This window comes from Haliotis cracherodii, unplaced genomic scaffold (genome assembly GCF_022045235.1).
Source record: "Haliotis cracherodii isolate W230 unplaced genomic scaffold, xgHalCrac1.p SCAF_7, whole genome shotgun sequence".
NCBI classification, from domain to species: domain Eukaryota; kingdom Metazoa; phylum Mollusca; class Gastropoda; order Lepetellida; family Haliotidae; genus Haliotis; species Haliotis cracherodii.
The window spans coordinates 47668783-47696654 of NW_027266330.1; the positions used below are offsets into that span (position 1 = coordinate 47668783).

General features: G+C 42.4%; 2 protein-coding genes across 4 annotated transcripts; one reads left to right on the forward strand and one right to left on the reverse strand.

The window, feature by feature from the left end:
• Positions 1-160: 160 nt before the first annotated feature.
• Positions 161-22596, forward strand: LOC139447940 (vitelline envelope sperm lysin receptor-like). Of its 2 annotated transcripts, none has more exons than XM_071229439.1 (10): positions 161-233; positions 13944-13993; positions 14838-14880; positions 15764-15951; positions 16315-16469; positions 16997-17145; positions 17905-17983; positions 18704-18857; positions 21907-21937; positions 22455-22596. In XM_071229439.1, exons 1-10 carry the CDS (start codon positions 200-202, stop codon positions 22571-22573), a joined length of 1002 nt encoding a protein of 333 aa, XP_071085540.1. In that variant the 5' UTR covers positions 161-199; the 3' UTR covers positions 22574-22596. The 2 variants fall into 2 exon arrangements, with proteins under 2 accessions (XP_071085540.1, XP_071085541.1); XM_071229440.1 differs by lacking the exon at positions 161-233 and adding an exon at positions 11692-11726.
• On the reverse strand, positions 5523-12039 carry LOC139447941 (uncharacterized). 2 transcript variants are annotated; one of them, XM_071229441.1, is made up of 4 exons: positions 11950-12039; positions 8787-8971; positions 7896-7976; positions 5523-6859 (listed from the first exon to the last, which is right to left on the reverse strand). In XM_071229441.1, exons 1-4 carry the CDS (start codon positions 11987-11989, stop codon positions 6530-6532), a joined length of 636 nt encoding a protein of 211 aa, XP_071085542.1. In that variant the 5' UTR covers positions 11990-12039; the 3' UTR covers positions 5523-6529. The 2 variants fall into 2 exon arrangements, with proteins under 2 accessions (XP_071085542.1, XP_071085543.1); XM_071229442.1 differs by lacking the exon at positions 7896-7976.
• Positions 22597-27872: the final 5276 nt, after the last annotated feature.

Consider the following 27872-nt stretch of genomic DNA (forward strand, 5'->3'; position numbering starts at 1 on the left):
AATTCATCAAATGAGTAGTGGAACTCAGTTTGAAATAGCATTATGCGTGAGATCATATAGGAAATATTTCACATATCTCTCTATACATAACAATATCCCAGAGCGATTTCGCCATCATGCATCTACCTGTTCTTGATTAAGTACGGTATGTGTAAATGAACCTCGTGTCCCCGAGTCCTTCCGTGTGGCATCTGTTGGAATGAGAGGGAACCTGGAGGAGGAACCTGCCAAACGTATGTCAATATGTTGTCTATATGCTGTTTGATATGCACGATACACGAGGACGATATTATATCTGTGTTACAGACTCTCATGCATTTTTCAAAGTTTACAATGGCGTGTCAACTTGTTGTGAGAGGATATCACGTATCATAATCGGGACGAATCGAGGACTCGAACCCATGATCAGCGGATCCTCGCACTACCAAAGGACGCAACTCTGCGCAACAGGTTGTCGCGTCTTCATAACTTATGATCACCAGTGGGAAAAAGTAGCAATGATGTTTTCTTGTCTTCGTGTTTAAATTGTATGAAATGAATTAAACATTTATATATATAACAGGCTCGAAAAGATCCAAAACAAGGTGGCATTGATTTGACAAATATCCCCAATGTTACGTTCACTTTATAGGATGCCAATTGTAAAAAGGGTTGACTTCAAGTTGCTAAGTCTTACGTGAAAGTATGTCAATTGAACAGTTCCATCTTATCTCAACGACCTTGTCCATGTGTACCAGTCATCTAGGAACTCGCGGTCTGGTGACAAACATCAGCTGATCACTGTAGCAGAAAATTGGAATGCTCTTCCAATTGAACGGTCCCATCATTTGATATTTTCAAGTCGAGACTTAAAACATCTTTGTTTGATAACTTAGCCATTGAACTCTAGTTTACATATGTATGTATTTTGTCAGCGCTTTGAGCATGTTTTGTTGCGTGGAAGTTAGCGCATTATAAGAATTCTTCTTCTTCATCTTCATCTTCGTCTTCTTATTATTATAACGCCAAAGCGTCTACCAAAGCCACTTGTGTATGAATATTATTTGGGTGGATGGAATTAGTCGTGTGAAATCCCCGGTTGATTTTGTGAAATATTGCGGAAACAAGTTTTCTGTAACAATGACGGTGTAGGTTAAACACTTTAGGATCGACGGGGCTAAATTACTGTAAAACGTAAAACCCGGTTAACTCGAAGTCCATGGACTCTTCGAAATGTTATGGTCCTAGAACAATCCTTATTTGTACAAAGATGAAATACCGACACTCAGCTTGTCTCCTCTTTTCTGAGGACTTAGAGTTGTGGAGGCCCAATCTATTTCCGAATATGAGATAACGAACACTATCACAAGCAGTTTCTGACTACCAAATGCAGTCTGTTTAGGGCAGTAAAATTGTCTGAGAGAGGATTTTAATATACTAAACCGCAAAAGAAACGCCACCCCAAGTAACATTGCATGAAAAGTTGGCATTAAAATATCTAGGTACTTTTTGTCAAAGTTTCTAAAAAATGGAATTTGATCATAAAAAAACAAAGCAGATGAACACTATCACAAGCAGTTTCTGACTACCAAATGCAGTCTGTTTAGGGCAGTAAAATTGTCTGAGAGAGGATTTTAATATACTAAACCGCAAAAGAAACGCCACCCCAAGTAACATTGCATGAAAAGTTGGCATTAAAATATCTAGGTACTTTTTGTCAAAGTTTCCGAAAAATGGAATTTGATCATAAAAAAACAAAGCAGATGACAATAAAACCGATCATCCAAACGCATCACGACAACGGCCATGGTAACCCGATGTACGTGAGTTCCGTGCAAATTGAAATGCACATGCGTTCCCCCATTTCTTGCCCTATAAAAATCTACCCAGATCAGATAACATTCATTCGTTATTTAATTGCCCCCACATGCCAAGATTGACAAGAAATCAGAGACACCAAGCCTCTAGACGATTGCAAGCTGGATAAACCGCCCGGCAAGTAGCCAATGCATTTCAAGTCCAGTTAAGGACCATATACAAGCTCCAGCAACAGTACCAGACCACCAACACTACAGATGACCGACCACATAGTGGAAGACCAAGGGTCACCACCCAACGTCAGGATCGTCCGATCGTGCGACAGCATCTTCAAGATAGCTTTGTTACTGCTGCGGAAAATGTTCAACAGACCATTGGGACACACCAGCGACACATTAGTGCGGATACCGTGCGTCGACGATGACGAGCAGACACCCCCACTGTCACAGGCCACACCGAGGACCCATTCTAACACCACGTCATCGCCGGGACCGTCAGTGGGCAACACAACACCAGCATTGGCGCCACCGGCAGTGGAGAAAAGTCCTCTTCTCAGACGAGAGCCGTCACTTTATCTGAACAGCAGATGACAGAGAGAGAGAGTCTGGCGACGCCGTAGAGAACATTATTCGGATGCATGTGTTGTTGAAAGAGACTCGTGGTCCGAGCATCATGGTGTGGGGTGGAATTGGTCTTGCACAGAGGGTCAGCCCTATGGTCTTCCAGAACATTGGTCCAGGGAGAGGCAATGGTGTAACAGCAGCTCGGGACATTGATCAAGTCTTGAGACCACACGCCTTACCTCATTTGGCACGTCGCTGCAACCACGAGTTTCAGCTTGATAACGCCCGTGCCCACACTGCGAGAGCAACAAGAGACTTCCTCCAGCAGAATGGCATCAGAACCATGCAGTGGTCTGCCCTCAGTCCCGGTTTAAATCCAATTGAGCACCTGTGGGACGAGATTCAAAGACGGCTAAATGACGTCCGACCAAGGCCGACAACTGCAGCTGAACTGCAACAGGCGTTCCTCGGAGTGTGGGCTCAAGTGCCTATGGCCTTCATCAACCGCCTCATCCATTCCATGTATCGACGTTGCACGGCAGTCATCAATGCACATGGCGGACACACGAGATACTGACATTTTCTCAGAGACTAGTGTTTCACTTTAAGAACATTTGACACTTTAATTTCAACCTTGATGATCAGTTTTACCAAGTTTCATCTTTTTAATATGTCTCAAAGTATGTTTACAGCGTTTGGACAAATAAGGTTTCTCATATATCTATCCATGGTGACGTTTCTTTTGCGGTTCGGTAGCCGTCCCTTTTAAAAATGATTGATTCGCCCTTGCTAGCTTTTACCACACATGGGTTTCTCTTTTCAACTACATGTCGAGAAACATCTATATTTACATCTAGCCGGCTGTTTGTCTAAAGGAATTTGTGTCGGCGATATGAATGGCACCGTGACATAATATTATGTGCAGAATGTCGGTGAAGTAAGACATCAAGACTGTGAGAGACGAAAACATCCTTATCACTTTGGTGTATTCCTGATGTTGACTCTGGCTGTGTTCCAAAACAGGCGGCTTATGTTCATAATTACATGTATGGTTACGGCTTAAAGTTGCATCGTCAATTTTCCGACACGGGCGATATATTGATGAGTGAGTGAGTCGGGCTTACGCCACGTTTTAGCAACACTCCAGCAAAGAGTTCCACAGTGTACCAATGTTGGGAATCGAACCAGGGCCTTCGGCGTGACAAGCGAACTTGTTTACCACCAGCTAGTCTACCCGTTGCCCCTCCCCACCCCACCCCACCCCTATAGAGCGATTACATAGCCAGTACAGTTGTGAAGTGAACTTGTTGATACTGTCGCTTTGAAAATAGGGTTACGTAACATTGACACAATTTCGGTAATCGCCACAACAAATATAAATGTCCAAATTTGAATGTAGGTCTGAATTAGTTTTATTATCCACGTGTTGAAGAACAGGTGGCAAAATCCTAAGTCCGTACGTCACTCGTGTGTCGTAAAGGTTGACCTCGTTTAATTCGTTTTGATTGGATAACCGTGACCTCTGTGAGACCGGAACTACTTTTTTCATAAAATATCAGGTGACGTCGTTCACTTTTCCAACTACAAGGCAGAGCTGAAGCAATCTCATGAAAGCGAGAGACATTTACAAACACTTTATTAAACCAAACAAGATAGTCACAAGCATCAAATTCGCTTAAAGTTTCCATTCTATATTAGTTATGCACAGAGCTACTACAGACATTATATAATCGAGCTATATCCATTTGCAATGTACGACTACCGATAGATCGAGGGTCCCCATGAGCGTGACGCACCCAACCACTTTCGCGATTTTCAAATTGATTTAACGTGAAAGTTTAAGCGTGGTGAAATGAAGTCAGTTTAAACTATCTGGATAGATATCAAGACTTGCGTTGGATGTTCCGGTTGAGCCATCAGTGTCCCTTTCGAAGCGTATTTTGTGACCCTGCTTCCGAAGGTGTTAGTTCATGAATGAACATACACGACTGCAAGGCCAGGTCACACAAAGTGAACAGTTCCGATACAAATCATTCGTAAATTCCGTGGGTGGGTGTCTGACCTCTGTTCTGGCCCAAAACATCCCCTATTCGCTATTAAGCTCTAGGGTAATACCCTGTGTGTAGATAACGCGTGTCCTTTTTTATTCCGATGGTGGCATTTCCCATCGTTCGAAGCTGTTACTGATATGCAAGCTGACTTCACGTCTTCAGTATAGGGTCGTAACATCAACGTCTTCTTAAGGATATAAATTTAGCTAATAAGATCAAGGAAACCGAACCATTTTTATTGCACAGCCGGACCCGTCGGTGCGAGTGACCGGGTGTTGATCCGAGATTGAAAGCACGGCGCTTATTGACTTTTTAAGTTTTCTTACTGTTGTCCTGCGCACTAACAACAATACGCTTGTAATTACCATAAGCTCTTCTACATTAAGAATTTTTTTTTTTTTTTTGCATAGACAACAGCAGGAACATGTAATCAATGCGTATCCATAGAAATGTCAACAATGCCCATATTTGGGCATATATCAATATTCATGCGCAACCAGATTTGGAACCGGTTTCAGTTTGGTCTGTTAACGTACGACAGTTGTTATGTATTTACACCTCAATACATATTTAACGTGGGTAATAAATAAACTATCATACTCATTCTCGTTAGATACCATTTTTACGAAACTCTTTCTCAACTTTCTAATGGTATCTAACAAGAACGAGTGTAATGGTCTCCATATATTTCATTGTTGAAAGAGCAAACAATGCAAATTAAAGTTTATGGTTATGCATGTTTTCTTACAATTTTAACGGTTACAGTCAACCATCATTTTGTTTATTTACCAGTTAACACACAGTCACGCGACGAAAGTTGGTAACTGTCGAATAATAACCATTGGCCTAACTAAAAATAAAACTTTTGTAGTATTTCATGTCAGAATAATAATACTTTCTTCATTGTTATCATGTAATATTTTTACCGTGAGATGATGTTCGACAGTCCAAGGAGAGTCGTTAACATATGTTCTTGTTTCTAATCACTTTTTTCAAAACTAATCGGACTAGCCGGGTTAGGAGGATTTAAGGTTCTTTAGTTGGTTACGAATCTGTTAAAGTAAAAATAATTCAAATGTATCACGTGATATCTTTTGGTGCCGTCTATCGCAATGCAAACGCAAAATTTGATATGAAACAAAAATCGTTTTTTAACATTAACCATAATTATATATTAAAGCTAAGGCAATTTGAGTGGCGTTACAAGAAACGAGAATATATTTTAGCTTTAGCTTCACGACCATGTATGTAATCAACACAATACCCAAGTAGCATGTCGAGCACTTTATAAAATGTGCCGTGAAGATCCAGGGTAGAATAGGTCTTCAGCAACCCATGCTTGCTGTAAAAGGCGACTAACGGGATCGGTTGGTCAGGCTCGCTGACTTGGTTGATGCAAGTCATCGATCCCAATTGCGGATCGATGCATATGACATCAATCACAGGGTGGTCTGGTCCAGACTCGATTATTTACAGACCGCCGCCATGTAGCAGGAATATTGCTGAGGGCCTCAAGGAACTCTGGACAGGAGAGTGACTGAGTTATCCACCCAGGGTAATTCTCGCATGTCTTCCCAGGGTACAACACTGACGTCACGAAGGCATATGCAGCTGAAGGTCGTTATGTGGAAGTGGCCGCATGGAACTCTGGGTAGGAGAGTGTAACCAGGGGTCATAATCGGATAAACCTGGGACTCGAACCCAAATCTGGCGGATCCTAACCATCCGTACGGTTTTAAAAAGAATAAGTAAGTTAGCGATTTAAGGTATACACACATGTAATGGGTTTGCAATAAACGACAACATAGAATTTCAACGATGTCGCGAGTATTTGACAAATATGGTTCATTTCTGTTGAGGAACTTTTTCAGAAGTCCTTAGACACCTTGGCCCACCTGCACAAGGATAGCATGGCATCCATACTTAAACACAGGCTTGTGGATACTGTTATCCCCCACTGGCACTTCTTGAGGAATAACGGCCATTGTAAATAGCAAAATATTTGGAAACTGTAGAGTGAGTACTTTTTGCTAAACGCCGTATCAGCAATCTTGCAGCTATACGCGGCTTGGAAACTGTGGAAACGAGTTTCGTGTTCGGTGGACTGTTTTATATTGATCAAAAGTGTGTAGTTTCACATGACCCTTGCGTAGACTTGTCACTTAGCAGGGCCATTTCTTGTTGTATCCGATCCTGGTAATCCATGAATGCAAACACTCGCTTGTAAGAACACAGGAACGTGGAGCCTACTATACTGGTGATGAGCTGAACCACGCCGAGGAATATTACAATAAAACCAAGGCCGACATTGGCTGTTTCGTATGGCTGGCATTTGTAAGCTGTGTCCTGATTGGTGGAGAAGCATTCACCTACGGCCCAACCAGTGAAGAGGATTTGTAGCACTGACATGGAGATACAAGTGACGCTGAGAGTAAAATGAATGGTGATCTGAAAGCACAAGTGTATGAGTGAGTAATTTAGGCTGTGTAACGCCATTTTCGACACGATGCACTTACGTCAAAGCAGCTCAGCTTTGTGTGGGAGGAAACCCACAGACCATCGTAATTGAGGTGTTTGAGTGACTCGAATCAACAACTCCGAACACCAAACTGCGGCGCTTTAGACCAAGTGGCAACATGACCCCTGTAAATGTTCAGTTTGGGGTAGAAACTCTCAAAATTATCTTACCTAATATCACAGCACGGGTGGGTTCAATGACGTTACCAAGGATTATCCAGGTACCCCCCACCTGTACTTTTCTATACCCCTCAACCTGTCCCTTTATTCAGTATTCAATAATGTATCACTGTTTTTATCTGAACATATATTAAAAGTACGTGTTTGTTCAGTATGTTCAATTGCCAGTTATTTTATTCTATGATTTTACAGGATTTTCTGGGTTTTCTTGTCCAAAAACAACTCATCTCCTGGTCTGGGAAAATGACATTTTCACTCGTGGCTGATTGAAACGTATCATCTCGGTATAATCACAGTGAGATACGTATGTTTATTTACATGAAAAGCCAATGTCCTCTTATGTATTGCGTGAGGTGAGGTGAGGTGAAATTGGGTTTAACGTCGCTTCCAAGATAATTACGCTTCTATAGCGACTAGCATACACGTGTATGTGTGTGTGGCTGCTTGTACTAGTCCGGACTGATGCCGATTTAGAGTGCTAGCACACTGAGATATCACGCCGCAGTTTAACATGGATACCTCACTCAGACACAGTACTAGTATACTGCCTCCGAGCCGACCAGTTCTTGTTTTAGCCCTTTAATGCCGAGCGCCAGGCAGGGTAATAACAAGTACCATCTTTTAACGTCTTTTGGTATGACGCGGCCGGGGATCGAACCCCGGACCTTCCGCTCTCCGGGCGGACGCTCTACCACTAGACAACGGAGGCGGTCATGTATTGCGTGAACATTATATTTGCGATAAGGTAAATGTATTGCAAGGTGTGTTTAAAGTCCTGTTTTCTTACGTAAGCACGAACTCTCACGCCAACTTCTTCAACAACATCCTTCTTCGTCGCTTTCCTTCCGTAAACACCGCCGATGAAAACCTGGAAAAAATATAAACGTCACTCCTGTGACATCCTAGCCACACAGGGGAATTACTATCGCTGACTCGACCTATATATACAGCAATACCATGCATGGCATGAAAACATCATGAGCAGATATCTTGGATACGATGACATGCATCAACTAAGTCCGCAAACCTGTCCTGTCGAACCCGTTTTCTCTTCCGACAATCATGCTGATTGTGGAAGGCCACTTCTAATTATAATGTGGATCTTCACGGGGGAGTTGACATATATCAACAAATATTAATTTAAATCATTTTTTTCAAAACATGATAAAATAATTTACTGACAATCATTCAACTTCGGAACTTGAACAGTGAACTTGAATTAGAGTACACATGATGTGACAAACGTAAGCGGCTGAAAATTCGATGCAAAAGACTTTATTATAAAACCACAGGGAATTTGACTTCATCTGGACTCTTAGAAACATATTAAGCACCCACCCTTATACTCCAGACCGTTTCGAACGAAGTTAAAAATATTTTGGCTCTAGATTTCAATCATAAAAGTCACGTCATATTAAAAAAAAACTATTGTGTCCCGGGAGAGAACTGAATAAGTTAAACAATTCCTTCAACTTACGAAATTGTGAATTGCGAGATCAAGCAGGAATTCTTGTGGTATTATGGATGCAAGATCCAGCTACTGTGTAAATTTGAAGAAATTTATGTATTCTAAAACGATTGACTAATATTCCAGGAACAAAATTATTACCACGAATCTAGAAACATATGTAGTTTTGTGTAATATTCTTGCATGACGTAAACAATAAACTGCACTCACCAGAATACCCGTTAACACCGCATGTCCGTTTATCTTCGGGTATGTCGGGTTGGTGAGGGCCACGCCTACAGACACAAGGCCGGTAATTACGGAGAGTACACTGGCGACGATCTGAACCCAGGACAGTCGCAGCAGGAAAAGTGCCGCCTTCCTCCGTACATCCTTCGCTTCCAAGGAGTCAGGAGCTGATGTGGTGGAACAGACAACTGTCTAAGTGATTTAGGAAAGGTTTCAGAAATATTCATGTGAGTTTGTTTCAACGCCGCTTTTAACAGTATTCCAGTTATATCGTGGCGTGTCAGCTTAATGTGGGAGGAAAGCCCGAAGTTATGCAGGTCTCAGACGTTTACCACTTCGGTGAGGTCCGGGGTTCGATCCCCGGCCGCGTCATACCAAAAGACGTTTAAAGATGGTACTTGTTGTTACCCTGTCTGGCGCTCGGCATTAAGGGGCTAAAACAAGGACTGGTCGGCTCGGAGTCGGTATACTGTGTCTGAGTGTGGTATTCATGTTAAACTGCGGCATGGTATCCCAGTGTGCTAGCACTATAAATCAGCATCAGTCCGGACTAGCACAAGCAGACACACACACACACACACACACACACACACACACACACACACACACACACACACGTGCATGCACGTCGCTATATAAGTGCAATAATCTTGGACGCGACGTTAAACCCCATTTCACCTCACCTCACCTTTCCACATACTATCTACGCTGCGTATTTCACCGCAAATACTTTTTGCAGAGTATGTTCCCCGTTGTATTCCGTAGCGTATGATCTACGTGCTGTCCCAGCGTCCATTCCCCTATGTAATCCATAGCTTATGATCGTATGTTCCCCGATGTATTCCGTAGCGTATGATCTACGAACCATCCAAAGGTATGTTCCCCGATTTAATCCATATGATATACGTGCTGTCCCAGCCTCCATTCCCCTATGTAATCCGTAGCGTATGATCACATGTTCTCCGATGTATTCCGTAGCGTATGATCTATTTACTGTCCACGGGTATCTCCTCAATGTAATTCGTTGCGTATGATCTACGTACTATCCCAGAGTATGTTCCCCGATGTAATCTGTAGTGTAGATCTACGTAATGTACCTGCGTACGTTCCGCAATGTAATCCGTAGCGTACGGTCTACGTACTGTCCTAGCTTATGTTCCCCAAAGTAATCCGAAACGTTCGATCTACGTACTATCCCAGATTATGTTCCCCGATGTAATCCGTAGTGTAGATCTACGTAAGGTACCTGCGTACGTTCCGCAATGTAATCTGTAGCGTAGGCTCTCCTTTCTGCCCAAGCTTTTGTTCCCCAAAGTAATCCGTAGCGTACGATCTACGTACTGTCCCAGAGTAAGTTCCCCGATGTAATCCGTAGCGTACGGTCTACGTAATGTTCCTGCGTACGTTCCGCAATGTAATCCGTAGCGTAGGCTCTCCTTTCTGCCCAAGCTTTTGTTCCCCAAAGTAATCCGTAGCGTACGATCTACGTACTGTCCCAGAGTAAGTTCCCCGATGTAATCCGTAGCGTACGGTCTACGTAATGTTCCTGCGTACGTTCCGCAATGTAATCCGTAGCGTACGATCTACGTACTGTCCCAGAGTATGTTCCCCAAAGTAATCCGAGGCGTACGATCTACGTACTGTCCCAAAGTATGTTCCCCCGAAGCAAACCGTAGCGCACGATCTTCGTACTGTCCCAGAGTATGTTCCCCAAAGTAATCCGAGGCGTACGATCAACGTACTGTCCCACAGTATGTTCCCCAAAGTAGTCCGAGGCGTACGATCTACGTACTGTCCCAGAGTATGTTCCCCAAAGTAATCCGAGGCGTACGATCTACGTACTTTCCCACAGTATGTTCCCCAAAGTAATCCGAGGCGTACGATCTACGTACTGTCCCAGAGTATGTTCCCCAAAGTAATCCGAGGCGTACGATCTACGTACTGTCCCAGAGTATGTTCCCCAAAGTAGTCCGAGGCGTACGATCTTCGTACTGTCCCAGACTATGTTCCCCAAAGTAATCCGAGGCGTACGATCTTCGTACTGTCCCAGAGTATGTTCCCCAAAGTAATCCGAGGCGTACGATCTACGTACTGTCCCAGAGTATGTTCCCCAAAGTAATCCGTAGCGTACGATCTACGTACTGTCCCAAAGTATGTTCCCCAAAGTAATCCGAGGTGTATGATCTACGTACTGTCCCAAAGTATATTCCCCAAAGTAATCCGAGGCGTACGATCTATGTTTTGTCCCAAAGTATGTTCCCCAAAAGTAATCCGAGGCGTATGATGTCCTCTCGGAATTTCCACGTTATCATTTAATGAGTGATTGAATGAGTGAGTATGGTTTTACGCCGCTTTTAGCAATATTCCAGCAATAATGGAAATGGGCTTCACACATTGTACCCACGTCGGAAATCGAACCCGGGTCTTCGGCGTGACGAGCGAACGCTTTAACCACTAGGCTACCCGACTCAAACCCTTGAAAGTCATTATGGTGAATTGGGAAAAGGATTACGACCACACTTTCTATTTAGAAGTTGCAGATTCAAGTAAAAGTACCCAAATCCCCCCTTACATACTTACCATACTAATTACATGAAATAGAAATTCAAATTTGAAAAACCCCAAAACAGTTCAGCTGGGAGAAGAGTATTCGGCGTCACGATAACCATGTGCGACTACCACTGTAGCAGAAATGCAATTGCTTACATAAAATGGTTTTGTTTACACTTAAAATTAGCCTCGTTGTGCCTCTGATAACTGTGTTTGTAAACATAACGGTTGCGACATAAACTCCATGCATGGTTGTAGGCCGCCTAGCACAGCGGGGAGCTGTGACTCGTGCCAGCGATAGTCCAGAGAGCTCCGCGAACGGCTATCGCTGTGAGGAGCTTGACACATGCCCACTGGGACTGGAGTGAGTGAGTGAGTATGGTTTTACGCCGCTTTTAGCAATATTCCAGCAATATCACGGCGGGGGACACCAGAAATGGTCTTCACACATTGTACCCATGTCGGAAATCGAACCCGGGTCTTCGGCGTGACGAGCGAACGCTTTAACCACTAGGTTACCCGACCGCCCCCACTGGGACTGGTCATGACGCTAATTTGTCAAACATCGTACAGAAATAACCATTAAAATATTTACCGATGGCATTCGAACGGCAACAGCAACCAGTATTCTCCATATTTGGTAATTTCCGAAGACGAAGTTGGGAGCGAGGTGATCAGATCTTTATCAGTGTTTGCAGACCCACGTCATCAACACGGTCGCATGACCCACGCACGTGACTGTTATCACGCGCCCTATCACTGATACGGTTATTGTTATGTCTAGCGACAGACACTGATATGTGCATGGCAACACTCATTGCTAAGGTGTCAATTTCGGTGGTGGTATCTATAACACTTGCAAAGTTAATTTCGGGAACAGTTAAACGTTGGATATTGGATATTAAAAATCTGAAAACGTTTAGTTAAATGTTGTTCGTTTGTCTTCTCTCTGCGTGTGTGTGTGTGTGTGTGTGTGTGTGTGTGTGTGTGTGTGTGTGAGAGAGAGAGAGAGAGAGAGAGAGAGAGAGAGAGAGAGAGAGATATTCCCATCTGCACATTATTGTATCTGATATAGTCAGTGGTTTTATAGTACAGTTACCTTTTCTAAATAATGGACATCGTCTCTGGTGGGTAGGGCGTCTGATTAGACAGCGGGAGGTGGTTCGATCCCCGGGCGCTTTACACCAAAAGCTTCAAGTCAAAGTCAAGCCTTTCTTTCATTCTTAATGTGGAACACATGTACACTTTGACAATCGAAAAACGACATTTCTGCGATAGTCTTGCAATAACTGGACAGATTTGAAAACACTAGTCTGCATATATGAGTATTGGCAAATGCAGACGTCTTAACTCCATATATTTTGGACACATTATTTAAACTTCCTGACCTCTATATCTGTTTCGTGAACATAGACGCTGTTCTAGCTGTAATTTGGGTTTAACTCGTCTCCCCCTTTTCAATCATGAACAGACCCGTGAAGATCCGGGGTTGATTGGTCTTCAGCAACCCATACTTGCCGTAAAAGGCGACGGACGGGATCGGGTGGTCAGGCTCGCCGACTTGGTTGATGCATGTCATCGATCCCAAATGCGTGGATCGATGCTCATAATATTAATCACTGGATTGTCTGGTTCAGAATTGATTATTTACAGACCGTCGTCATATAGCTGGAATATTGCTGATTTCGGCGTTAAACTACCAACCAACCAATCAACCAATCATGAACATATTTGGACTGGGCCTAAAACGTGGTAGAACTTCTCGGTATTTTACATCAATACTATTAAGATACATTTCAAAATATAAGGCTTCCTTCATTGACAGACCAAAAGACGTTAAAAGATGGTACTTGTTGTTGTCCTGCCTGGCGCTCGGTTTAAAGGGGCTAAAACAAGCCCATTTCTAGTGTCCCCCGCCGTGATATTGCCGGGATATTGCTAAAAGCGGCGTAAAACCATACTCACTCACTCACTCTACTTTCGTAGATCTGTCGTACGGGATCTCCAAAACACAACACCGCGTTTCCCTTGGCCACAGTTACGAATTCCACCCCGAGAACTAACCCATGTTTTCCACGTGCAGCAGCAACTTTTGTCCGAATATAAAAGGCTTGCTGAACACGTGCCACTCACGTGGTCGCTGTCTGACTGGTAGGCAACTCTTTTCCGCTCGTGAGTAAAATGAAATTAAAAGGGGGAAAACGAAAAGAAAAACAATTAAACAGGGTCGTATGCATCAGTTATTTTGGAGCTTGCTTATTTTCATGTTTTACTTAAGTGACCGATTTCACTTCACAAATTGGTTCTTGGTCTGTGAATACATGTCTTTCCTCGCGACTCTTGTAAGGGTACCACGTGTGAGAGCAGGATCGACCGCCGCAACGTACGTGCCTGTCGCAGGAGGTCACTGGAACGAGAATTGGAAGGCCTGGCTCCGAACATTTGGTTGACCTGTGCCTAAAATCTTTTCTTGCGGCGTCGCTCTTCAAGCGCAATCTTGAACGCGACGTTAAACTCCCTTTCAAGTAGTGTCTTTACCCTGAGGTTCAATCGCGGACGATCCTCGAATGAATTTTTATTTTATTTCAGATTCAAGAATGTCTACCGAACACGCACTGTTGGCGTTGCTTGCCTTCGTGGTAAGTAAAATCGGCCACGAGACCCTTATCTATCGTCGCAATTGGAAAGAATCATTCTTGTATTGCATTAGGTGTTCTAGGTGTTGGGGGTCGACAGTTGCCTGTTTGCCTGCCCACCTTACCTCGTATATATTATATTATACAATCTATCATCGAGTTCCTGTGCATGTGGTCTGGCCCGCTGCATGTCATTGGGTCCTAATTGCGGGGACCGATGCTCATGTCAATCACTAGGTTGTGTGGTCAAGACTCGATTATTTCACTTCACGCCGTCATAAAGCTGAAATATTGCTGAATGCGGCGTTAAACAAAAAAAAATCCCTTTTTTTTTTTTTTTTTTTTGAAGTAGTGCCGAACCAGAGACTCGTGGAGACCCCAGTAGACACTCTCATCCGGGGTAGAATGGTCTTCAGGAACCCATGCTTGCCGTTAAAGGCGACTATGCTTGTCGTAAGGGGCTACCAGCGGGATCGGGTGGTCAGGTTCGCTGACTTGGTTGATGCATGTCATTGTATCCCATTTGCATGGATCGATGCTCATGATATTAATCACTGGATTGTCTGGTCCAGACCCGATTTTTAAAATATTTTTTTATAATATTATTTTTATTATCTAGAACAGACCACCCTAATATAGCTGCAATATTGCTGAGTGCGGCGTTAAACAAATTTACCGAAACGCTCATCCCTAACCCAATTCTCCCAACCTGAATCGAATTGTTGCTTCAAAGGGGGAAATGTCACCGACCCAGTCGTAGATTATGGCATTATTATCTATAGGTTGTACACTGAAGGTCGTGTGTGCATTTTTCAGTCGTTTTGAAATTTATGATTTCTCTTTACAGGCTATTGTTGAAGCAGATATTCCGGCAGGCTATATCCTGAAAAGTAAGTTGTAGCATTGTTTACTATACGTCCATGGCGACGCCCGATATAATACGCCATAGTATTTCAAGCTTACAAGAGGCCTTAAATAGGACTGAGGGTCGATGCACAGGTCACCGTCATCCAGCTGGAATAGGGGGCACGGGTGGCCCAGTCGTCTAAGGCGCCGCGATTCGCTGTGCAGAGTTGCGTCCCTTGAGCACGCCAGAAACCTATGATTGTGGGTTCGAATCCCGGTTCGCCCCAATTGTTTCTAGGTTTGTCAGCACCATACCCGTGCTCGTGGCTTTCACCGAAGTGGTAAACGTCTGAGACCTGCATCACTTCGGGCATTCCTCCCACATTAAGCTGACACGCTGTGATATAACTGGAATAATGTTAGAAGCGGCGTTAAACCCAACTCACTCACTCTACGTAGATGATATATTTGTTTTAGACTGTGGCACTAATACAAATAATAGCCTGAGAAATATTTTTAGAACTGTATTCACTCATATGTACTCTGTATTTCTGACTTGTCTTAAATATCGGTTTTGCTGTTACAGCTCGCTGAGTACCTGTCCGAATATATATTTAGTTTGCCGTGATAACGAAGGAATATTTCTTTAAACACCCTTGAAAATCCTGGTTAGAATACCAGTGTCTTCAATACATGTTTGCGTTAAGGCGACTATGCTTATCGTAAGAGGCGACTAACGGGATCTGGCGCTCAGTCGCTAACTTCGTTGATGGAGGTGAATCGTGGGTTCTGATTCCGACTCTGTTTACAGACAGACGGCGTATAGCTGGAATATTGCCGAGTGCGGCGTTAAACAACATTTACAAGTTTTACGATACCTGTCGAACTATTTAAACTGACTTCTTTTTTATGCCTACTGTTTTTCAGTTACGCCCATTTGTGGCGCTAACGGTTTTACGGATGGGTCGGTGACGGTGGTGACGGATCTGAACGCGGACGCCAAGGCCGTGTGCGCAGGAGGTTTGAGAGTTCCGTTTTCTACCAGGGATGGTGTGAACTTTAAACTTCCGTTTTCGTATTTCGCCAGGAAAGGTGGCCGGCCCTGTGTCTTCGTCGTAAGTACCTTGATACATCAAATGCATGCTAAGTTCTAAACTGTAGTACCTACAACGTACGGGCGGTCGGGTAGCCTAGTGGTTAAAGCGTTCGCTCGTCACGCCGAGGACCCGGGTTCGAATCCCGACATGGGTAAAATGTGTGAAGCCCATTTCTGGTGTCCCCCGCAGTGATATTGCTGGAATATTGCTAAAAGCGGCGTAAAACCAAACTCACTCACTCACCTACAACGTACATGTTGCGTGTGACGGAATATGTGTGGCCCGGGATGTTGGATTCGAACTGCTGCACACGCTTTTTTTTCCTTCTTTTTTTAAACTTGCACCAGATATGCATTCTACTGTAGTCTGTTTGTATTCAAGAGACGTCCCAACTCCAGGATGTATGCTGCCAAGGTCATCGTGTCATACGGAGAGCCGGGGAGCCTATTGCATCAGTACACGGAGGAATACACGATCTCATGCTCGTTCGGGACCAAAGGAAAAGATGTCAGCGCCGTTCAGAAAATAGGCAAAACGTAAGATTAACGTTCGCTTTGGATTGTGCTTTGGGTGCGTCAGGCAGATCTATAAACGGTCGAAAGTGGATATTAAGCAGACATTAACGAGCATTTGGTGTTATAACGCCGCAATCGGCAATATTTCAGCTATATGACGGCGGTCTGTAAATAGTCTAGAACAAATAATCTAGTGATTTACATGAGAATCCAAGTAATTGGGATCGATGACATGCATCAACCAAGTCTGCGCGCCTGACCACCCGATCCCGTTTGTCGCCTCTTACCACAAGCATAGCCGCCTTTTACGGCATGTATTGGTTGCTGAAGACCTATTCTACCCCCGGACCTTCACGGGTCGGGAACATTTGAACTCTTGGACGTCCACATCAACTGAACCGCTAACAGCTCGCTTCTTATTTCCGAATCTCTTTCGATATACTCCCACAAAAAATAATTGTCTACCAAATACAAGTGTACCATCTGGTGTCGAACATGTAATACGCGGAAGCGAAATCTTGTACCCTTCAATTTTATAAATGTTCAAGGTTGATGGCCCCGAAAGAGATTCAAACCAACGTTGGCCGCAAAAGTGGGTCCCTTATCTCCTTGAGGATGCTTGATGTCCTTGGAAACGACATGACTGGTGTCAAGGTCAACCACGGCCGTAAGGTGTGCATCAGTGCATCTGTTACAGGTACGTATCCTCCAACACTGCAATATATTCATAGATGCTACAATATTTAGTTTACATTCGAGCAGCTCTGAAGTTCAGATTTCTTCATGGCAGTAAACTGTACAATTAGAATCGTACAGAATTGATACAGGGAACATATCTGTACATCACTTGCTTGATAAGGGTGTCAGGACCTACACCGAAACGTCGCTCCTAATTGTAATAGTTGTTCATCCATATATCGAAGCCTTAGTACTCCAACTTGATGAATTCTAGAACCATCACGTGATTTGTTCATTACAAGAATAAGTGTACTTTTTAGAAACCCATTAACTCGAATGATCTAAGCCCATATTTTGCTGGAACGCGTGACACTGAAACAGTCGTTTGGATAAGAAAATGACTTTTTCTAATTTTAAAAATGAATTTAATTCACGTTCTCAATTTTATCTAAACCTTTATTGTGAAAGGTCATTGTTTCTTCCTGTAACGATGTTCGAGTTCATTGGCGTTTAATTTAGTTCCTGAGCCCTAATGTCGATGGCCTGTTGACGGATACACTGGCCTACACTGGCCTCGACATCATGCCATGACCTCTCCTTTAGGGACAATCTCGTTAACGAAAGGAGTGACTAGGAACCGACCACATTGCACAGCAGAAAAATGTAACTTCCTTGATGGTGAAAGATTTAAAAAAGTATGCACTTGTCTCGCTTGGTTTTTTTTTCACCTTCCCATGTGGTGACTTCTTCGTGTACTGATGACGTTTTGTTGTTCCAGGCCCCGAGAAAGGCATCCGCCCCGTGTCTTGCGATGCTATCGACAGTTCTAATGCTCGCTATGCCATCCTAAGAGCTGGGTAGGATTACGTTAACACTACACTGTAGATAATCTGTACATGGACAACTGTGCATTTATTAAGAACCCTACTTTGTTGGATACTTTGTATGTGGTACATTTAAAAACTGACTGGTGAGTTTCATTGTTGGAAACACAACACATGGCACAATGAAGCTGACGTTGTCAATCTACGTTATGTGAATTCTAAAAACAAACCATGCTTGTAAGAGGCGATTTAACGGGGCGGATGGTCAGGCCCGCTGACATGGTTTGATGCATATCATCGTATCCAAATTGCGTGGTTTGATGCTCATGTCATATCACTGGATTGTCTGGTCCATATTCGCTTATTTACTGATAGCCGTCATATAACTGGAATATTGCCGAGTGTGGCGTCTAAAAACTGAGTTAAAAACCACTGTAGTATGGGCGCCCAGCCCACACCACGAATCTTGACTGATGCATTATCCAGTGAAAAAAACGATTGTCAACTTTGGAATCGCCACTAAGGCAATCAGTATGTAGAGTATCCACGCTCTGCTACAGCGACATTCGCTATTTCGCTGAATCTTGGGTAATTCAAAAGTTCGGTTAAACTTTGAACAATGACGGTACAGTTTACTTAAACCCAGGAAATGGTCGAGTAAAGGCCACAATACTAAACAGACGCCTTGTTTTTTAGACGTTATCAAAACCTTGGTTTTTATCACCATTCCTTGTTCGAACGGTCATGTTTCAGCTGCGGAGATGGAATAGTGTTCAGCAAGAACAAGGGCTTCAAGACCGTCGGCAAGATAACGACCAGCCCTGTCTTCAGGGCTTTCAGCATCAACGTTGACAAGGCGCTCAAGTTCGAATGCAATTTCACCCTTTGTGCGTCTCGGTGTGACGGTGTAAGTAGACTCTTCTGTGATATGTTATTGCAGGTAACGACTTTCAATGTACGTCTACCACTTAATGGAAGGCATTTCAATTGACCGAGAAGAAGCAAGCACAAGATTAACAAGACGACCCGGGATAGAATAGGTCTTCAGCAACCCATGCTTCTCGTAAGAGGCGACTAACGGGATCGGGTGACTTGGCTGATGCATGTCGTCGAATCCCAATTGCGTGGATCGTTTCTCATGATATCAATCACTGGATGGTCAAGATGATTTACAGACCGCCGTCATATGGCTGGAATATTGCCGAGTGCGGCGTTGATCAAATTTAACGGATGTCGACGTACCTACACTGGTTTGTATTGGCATGAGAACCTGTCATGTAATACTTCAGTTTTATTAGCTCGCCTGACTGAAAGAAAAGTTGTAATTGTTTTTGTTTAGTCATGAGCTGGTCGCTCGTCATCTCCCAGGTAACCAACTGACTGCTTTCACTTCACATGATTTCTCCTTACAATGACCTATACTAACCCCAAAAAGAAACTGTACAGCAAACTGTACTGTAAAGGTACAGTAATTTATTCAAAAACAATAATGTTGCGCGAAACAACGTGACTCGTGAACATCGTGCGTCTCCACCAGTACAGAGGATGACCGACATGTCAACACCACTGTAGACGTACCCGGCGATGACGTCATAATGACGAATAGCAGGTCTCCTAGCACGTAGGCCGTAACTTTTGCGGATTGTGGATGAATCCGCCTACAGATAGGAATGCTGCGGTCTGGTGTTGCTGGACGCGGATTTCGGAGATAAACCAGTCGAATCCATCGCTCTGGAGCAGGTGTTGTAACCCTCGGTCTTCCTGAACGTTGATGCTCTGACGTCATTTTGTTGTGCATAACGACGGACTAACGTCCATATGTCGTTACGATGACAATTGAATGTTGAGCAACCTCCCGTTGGGTGGAACCACACCGTAGCATACCCAGGGCAATATAACGTTCAGTTGTTGCCAGTCTTGCATGGACCCGTGAAGATCCGGGGTACAATAGGTCTTTAGCAACCCATGCTTGTCGTACGAGGCAACTAATGGGATCGGATGATCAGGCTCGCTGACTTGGTTGATGCATGTCATCGATCTCAAGTGTGTGGATCGATGCTCATGGTGTCCATCACTGGATTGTCTGGTTCACTCTATTTAGACAGCCGTCAAATAGCTGGAATATTGCAGAGTGCGGCGTTAAACAGTCTTGGCATGGCATTGAGGCGGGCTGCGTCGAGATCTTCATTTGAAAATGTGAACGTTTGGAATGGTTATGTCTCACTCGCTTTATTGCATGCATGTGACCTCGCGTGCATTACGCCTTCCAACGTCAAAACATTTTCATTGGCACAGTCATCTCGGTTTTCAATCACTCGTGCACATTTGGGCTTACTTCTCTTATTCCTGTGGTTTATAATTATATATAATATTCCAAGGCAGTTTCTTTTTTGGGTAGTATATATTTAATTAACATTTTTAACTACCGTAATGGCCACCATTAAACTGTTACAAGCCATTAAAGGTGTTTAGCCATTTATACTAAATGTAGTGTTCTCTACAATTCTATCCAAGTGTAATTTGAAAATCTCATGAAATTGATTCACCGAGGAGGCTGAATTTTCGTATGTTTCTACTCTCGTGTATTACAACTTCGTTCCACATTTAGAAACTATTTGAAAACTGTTTTGTGTCACGGGTGGCCCAGTCGTCTAAGGCACCGCGATTCGCTGTGCAGAGTTGCGTCCCTTGGGCACGCTAGAAACCTAGGATTGTGGGTTCGAATCCCGGTTCGCCCCGGTTATGTTTCTAGGTTTGTCAGCACCATACCCGTGCTCGTGGGTTTTACCGAAGTGGTAAACGTCTAAGACCTGCATCACTTCGGGATTTCCTCCCACATTAAGCTGACACGCCGCGATATAACTGGAATAATGTTAAAAAGGCCGTTAAACCCAATTCGCTGACTAGTTATGTTTCATTGTTCCTACGTTTTGTGGTGTGTAGGCAGATACTGGTTGAATACCAGTTCTGATAGCAATTCTTTGATACTTTGACTAAGTACTCACGGAAATGAAAAACTTTTTTCGACCTCAGATCTTAAATAAATGCAGTTAATATACAAAATATGTAAATATTCAAACAATTTAATTAGTAATTGGGCCGTGGCACAAATACAGCGTATCAAATGCTTTTAATGCCTTTTTACACGTAAAAGTGTGTAAAAATGTGAATAAAACAGACTATTGTGAAACGGGGCATAACCTGGTGTAAGTAGATCAAGGTGACCTATGACACCTTGACAACAGGTGAGAACAGGTGCATAATGCCTATAGTCTGTTTCTGCTATGTCAATTTGGACTTAGTTATATTTTTGAATGTTGAAAGTGCCGACAAATTACCTCCTGTAAAGTACATTTTGTATTGTTCACCGAGAACAAACTAGCAAATCCAGACTAGTACTTTTCGAGTTTTGTTATTTCGTATTTACAGCTACGTAACGCTTTGTGTCGATTTTTAAATTGAGAAAAACAGGTTTTTTTCATTTCCGTTTGTATTTTTTAATATCCAGCTGAGCAACACGAGACACCATCGGAGAGTTTCCTCTTGGTACAGATACATAAACTTGTCCCACGTAAAGTATAACATACGTACTTCGTCTTCACGTGCATAATACCCTTACCCCTAGCAATTGCAGTGGCGAAAGTCAGTTCAGCGATTATAGACTTGCGACAGTCGATAAACTAAAGTAGATTGCCATGGCTGCAGTTGATACCCAACAGGCCCCGTTCTCGAGGCGCTACCCTTACTACCTGTGCCATTTGTAAGCGTTCAGGACATCTATGGTTCCTGAGGCAGACGCCTTCTGCTTGACAGAAAAAAAAACTGACTGCGACGTGAAATAAATCTCACAGCAATATTGACTATTCCAATCCTTTTCATGTACAATGGATATGCTTTTCCGAAGGATTTTGCTGTCGGACAAGCTCAAAGTGTAACCATGTTACCATTCTTTGCAGAATTCCTGTACTAACGCACGGCGTCGCCGAGGTAAGTATAACTGACCGTCTCTCGTATACCTACCCTAACACTGAAGACAGGTTCGGTAATTTGCTGATTTACGTGCCAGCGAACACCGGTGCTCACATGAAGTCACTGGTTTGTCTACTAAAGATTAGCTCTTTTCAGGCGGTCGTGAGCTAGAAAATAGTTTAGCGTTGTAGTAACTCGGTGGGAAATGAGTCTGAGAATACAAATCCCCAGAACTTTGAATCTATTTTCATTCATATATAGAACCGACAATGGCTTTACAGATTTTGTTCACACTGCTTTAAAGCATCTTTAAGTCGGTTGTCTACATCTAGAAACTAGTACATGTGAGTTTTGATTTTAAGATTCAGGGTATATTTTCATGTCAAGCCTAGTCTTTTACTACAGAGTACATGTTTGTTTAGCTTTACTATCGCTTTACCCATGTTTCTGAATGACGCTGCAACTAGTTCATACCAAAATATACTGATTAAATTTAACGAGCATTAATGGCAACTGTTTCCAAATTCATTTGCAGGTACCAGGGACGACGATAAGAAGTTCGTGCTGGCAGCGACCGACTCCTTAAACTTAAGCGGAGGAGCTAAACAGCGTCCCGTGGGAACGGTAGAACGCATTAAACACCGGACGATTTGATGACGCTCTGTACTTAACGGGTTGTGGGAGAAATAAATATGAAAAATCATTTTCTCTTCCTGTTATGCATTACGACCAAATTTACTATTTCATGAAGTCTTCCAGAAAACATGTTTATAATCAGTTGGAATAAACGTTTTGAGATGTGCTACTCCATGTGAAATTGACAAATGTGCGTGAATCGCGTGCACGTTTGCATGTTATCATAAAAAAAACCCTTTGATATGATTGGCATCGAGATATCATAATTCTAACATTTCCGGTATTGAGATTAAAATCTCTTCGGGTTTTCTATTTTTGCCTTGACGTATGTTTCTTTTGGCACAATTTGAATTTGACTGCAACGCAATCAGGCCAATTTGAAACAATTGGAAAATAGAAAATGTGGATTTCATGGGAGACTCTCCTCCATGGTGTGAAACAATAATTTCATGACGATAGTAGTACTGTATTTTTGGGTCGAATGTATACATCCTTAGTCATGAAACTACTCTTCACAATGTGGGTCGTACTAACAATATTAATTTGAAAGAATCTGCTGATCCTTAACTTCTTTTGAGTAGTATATTATTGTTAATATGGTTATAATTCATTAAACCACTTGTCGATGAGTCGATCCTGAATACAACTGTAGTCTCTAATTGCTTAAACAGTGAAGCATACCCGCGAATTGAGTTGTTCCCACTCTCGTAATGTCTGGTTACATAGTTGCCCGCAGAAAGTGGTTGGTGAAATAGTCTTCGAAACCAAGGTGAAGCATTCACGATACAAGCAAGAGGTTATTGCGAGATGGTAATTGGTAGACAATATCACACGTGGGTCTTCGGTTAGGTCCGGCAGAAGGCATCGGGGGGGCCTCGACCCTCGATTTAATGTAAAACGCAAATGATCCAAAATATTGAAATATTGCCAAGCTTGTATGTTTGGTTAACGAGTAGCACGTTGATATATTTCCTTAGTAGAAATTAACTTTATCCTGTAATAGCGACCGCTAAGTGTCATAATATAGTTCGTCGTTTATATTTCTTCAAAAATTGAACACCCGTTTTTGTTGGAAATAAAAGCTATACATTAAAGTGCTCAAAGTCTCGCTGAGTACACGTGTACTTATTCAAGTTGTCGCAGTCAGCGACGGGATCGGGGGGTCAGGCTCGCTGACTTGGTTGATGCATGTCATTGATCCCATTTGCGTGGATCGATGCTCATGTTAATCATTGGATTGTTTGGTCCCGACTCGATTACTTTCAGACCGCCGTCATATAGCTGGAAATTTTTTGAATGCGGCGTTAATCAACAAAGTAATCGGTAAACCAGACCTCGCACAAGAGGATTTATGGAAGACAAAGGGGCGATATTTGGCATCAACTAAGTCATTTCATTATCTTTTGTTGGTAACGTCTTGTTCAAGCAACGTAAGTATTAACCCCGCTGAGAACAGACGGTGAGCCTGACCACCGATCCAGTAAGTCGCCACTTACAAGCATGGGTTGCTGAAGACCATTTCTAACCAGGATCTTGGTGTTTTGAAACTGCCGAGTCGGTTTGTTCTGAGATCGACTAAAGTGTGGGAGTGCTAATATCATGGAGTCCGGTCCAAAGTTGTGAGTTTGGTTTAACGCCGCTTTTAACAGTATTCCAGTTATATTACGGCGTGTCAGCTTAATGTGGGAGGAAAGCCCGAAGTGCAGGTCTCGGACGTTTACCACTTCGGTGAAACCGGGCACGGGTATGGTGCTGACAAACCTTGAAACATAGTCGGGGCGAACCGGGATTCGAACCCACAATCGGTTTCTGGCGTGCCCAATGGACGCAGAAGGTCACCGGTGATTGAAACAGGTGGTTACCCTACAGCATGTTCACGAACTGCTGTAACACTAGACGTTTGCGAGGTCAGTGTAACCTCCCGATTCTGGGCACCTTGCCAGGTTAATAGAAAACAGCCTGAGGTATGGCATTCCATTCCCAACATCATGCGGAACAAGGCAACTCCTGGCGGCAGAGGTAATCCCAAACATGTTCGAGTTCGCTTAAAGCCAGGAAATCGAGACGGCCACTCCAGCCTGCGTATTCTTGTTGATAAATTCATTAGCACTGTTATAGTGCAAACCATTCAATTCTTTTATACAAAATTTACTAATTGTTTCAAAAATGCACCGAATTATATCCTTTGTATACAGCAAACATTTGGTGTATTCCCCTCTGACCACAAGCCCCTCAAGGCAAAACCCTTAAAGCCCAGCGTCTGCAAATGTTAATTAACACCTTACATCACTGGAGACCCGTGAAGATTCCGGGTTACAATAGGTCTTCAGCAACCCATGCTTATCGTAAAAGGCGACTAACGGGATAGGGTGGTCAGGCTCGCTGACTTGGTTGATGCATATCATCAATCCCAATTGCGTGGATGGATGCTCATGATTCAATCACTGGATTGTCTGGTCCAGACTCGATTATTTACAGACCGCCGTCATATCGCTGGAATATTGCTGAGTGCGGCGTTAAACAACAAACCAACCAACATCACCGGATGTTACGTGATTCCTCCATCTACAAAACCTGACTGACATGGTCAATCGGGAGACGTGCCCAGATCGACAGAAGCGTTCGCTGCGGCCGCCGTCTCTCAAACTTTCTATGTGACACAGCAGGTCTCCGCACCCCCGGAAACACTGGCCACTCGGATGTGGTGTGCGTTCTGTCACGTGATTGCCATTTCGACCTGAAAGTATTTCAACCGGCAACAATAAACATGTCTATCTTCAACCCTGAGCTACCTTCCGAGAGGAAAATGTACGCTCTTGGGCACAATGGAGAGGACGTGTAGAATCGGGCACATCTGTTAACGTTGTGCAGTCATTCTCGGTTAAATAGTACAAATACAGTCGCTCAGATGACGCCGATTTATTCCTAAATTGTAGTGTATTTGAAGACACATTTCTGCGCTTTTATTAGTTATAAATAATACATGTGCAAATAATTCAGATTTAATTTCCTAGCTTAAGGGTGCCATTATTCAATTGTCGGTGAATAACATTTCCATCATGAAAATGTTAAACTAAGATATATATATGTGTGAAGATGTCAGAAATACTATCATTCTGAAAACTTCAGTTTAGTCCTCTTATTTAAATGCCAAAAATCCAGCATGTGAGCCAGAATTGAATTGTCAAATATACTTAAATATTTTGTCGGCAGATGTTAAGAAATTTTAAGTTATGCTAACTTTCGTTATGCTTAGCTCATTTGTTTATAGCATATTTTGTAACCAAACAGGTTTATTCAAAGCTGGAAGAAACATACAAAAAGTATATACCTTGTAAAATACAACAAACGCTATAGTTGGTAAGAACTTGTTCGTTAAAGAGGCATTTTCAAATGTTTTTAAGGATGTAATTATACGTGACAGCTAGAAAAAAGGTAATGTGAATTTGAGTTAGTTTTAGCCTATGGTGATGAACAGGGCTTCTATATCCAAAAATGTTTACAGAACAGCGCAAAAACGCAGCTTTTATATCTGGATATTGAACCATAGAAGTTCAGATGTAATTTACGTTTGATAGGCATTTGAAAAAAAACCGTTTAGTAGTAAATGTAAACCCCAAAGACTATTTAACCACACGAGTTTGTACCACTGGCCATTGCATCACGCCTTCTGATGTCATCAGGTTTGGCTTGTCCATGTTCAGTATAACGAAATTACGAACTCTGACGTAAATTTCTCGTTAATGGGATCTTGATTTACTGCTATTTAACTTCTAAAATCTGACAAATCTTTCTTTTATTTTGTGCTTAGAGGTGTCATGAATTTATATTACCCGAAAGGTTAAATTAAAATTTTGAGTTTTTATCATTTTTAGTCAAATTCAATGAGATCAATTATTGATCGGAATTCTTCAAACAACCCACCGCCAGGAGCCGTATTTTAAAATATATTCGAGATTAATTGTGAATTGTATTTGTAAAATTAATCACTGGGTCAGAATACACTCAAATACAATAATTTGTTTAGGAAGTAATTTCAAATGCAAACTAACAGTTTTCAGAGTGACGTAAATTACACATTCAGTATGGAATAGATTAGTGTCAATAAGTTAAACTGACCCAATGCAACAGTAATTGTTTGAAGGTGTTTTATATATGCTGCTACTTTAAATTAGACTGTTTATTGCAGACAATATGGCAACATTTTTAAGATTTGAAATTTACGTCACGGTCATATGTACTGTGCTACTGTTTGAACGACTGTCTAAATGTGAGAACCAAGTATATTTTCATATCGCTACGTTATATGACTTCCCATGACATTTATCAAAATATTTGGATGTATGAAGACTTGCCTTCACGGGATCCGTAATGAGGCTTATATGTTGTCCTCGGGTTTAATTTCTTGCATATGCAAATAAAAGAGAATAAGTATAAAGTAGACATCTTTAAAAGTTATTGTGCGTAAAAGTATCTAGTTTCCTTTTAGCTTTTAAAATATGCTGCATTGCCCATGAAAGGATCTTTAGGAATTGCGGCAGAAACCTAAATGTTGAACCAGGTTTTGTTATGTAAATTACACTGTAATATCAGGGAAGGGCACTTTGTATTACTTGGGTCAAGACACTATTTGTCCCTCAAGGCTGAATTTATCGTTATAGTATTGTTGACGTTTCTACTTTATGAAAATAAAAAGTTTTCATGAAAAATCACAACTTATTTTTTCTATACTTTGCTCAGCTAATTATTTTATTTAACTGAGAATAAGTGACGCATGGTCCTCATGAATGGTATCGCAAATGGGGCCAGTATCTCGTCTCTAGCGTTGTGAAGTGAGATTTCCAACGATAAAATGTAATCATATCCTTGCAAATGAATTTTTGCGCGACTACAGTTGCATTATGAAAACGTTCATGTTGCCGTCTGCATACTCGCTTACTCCCATCACGAAAGCTAAACAGTATCAGTAATTAAGGATTGACTGTGTATTTTTTCGGTTCATTGAGGTATGAATCGAAAAATCGATGTGCAAACTGTATGAATCCGCGTTATACAGTCAATGCTTATAATTAAATTCGACAACGTAAAACATGTTTTATCTACAATAGTTTAACCCCAAACAGTTGCATATATCAAAACAGACAAAAATGACGACATTGATAAACATTCCAGCTGTAGGAATACATACAGTGGCGTGACATGAATCAGGTGATCGTTTATTTTATGCACATAACTTGACACGCCTACACAGTCAGTAGCCAATCAACGGAGAGTGGGATTAAAACAATGTTCATTGGACCTGTCAATTAAGGCAAGA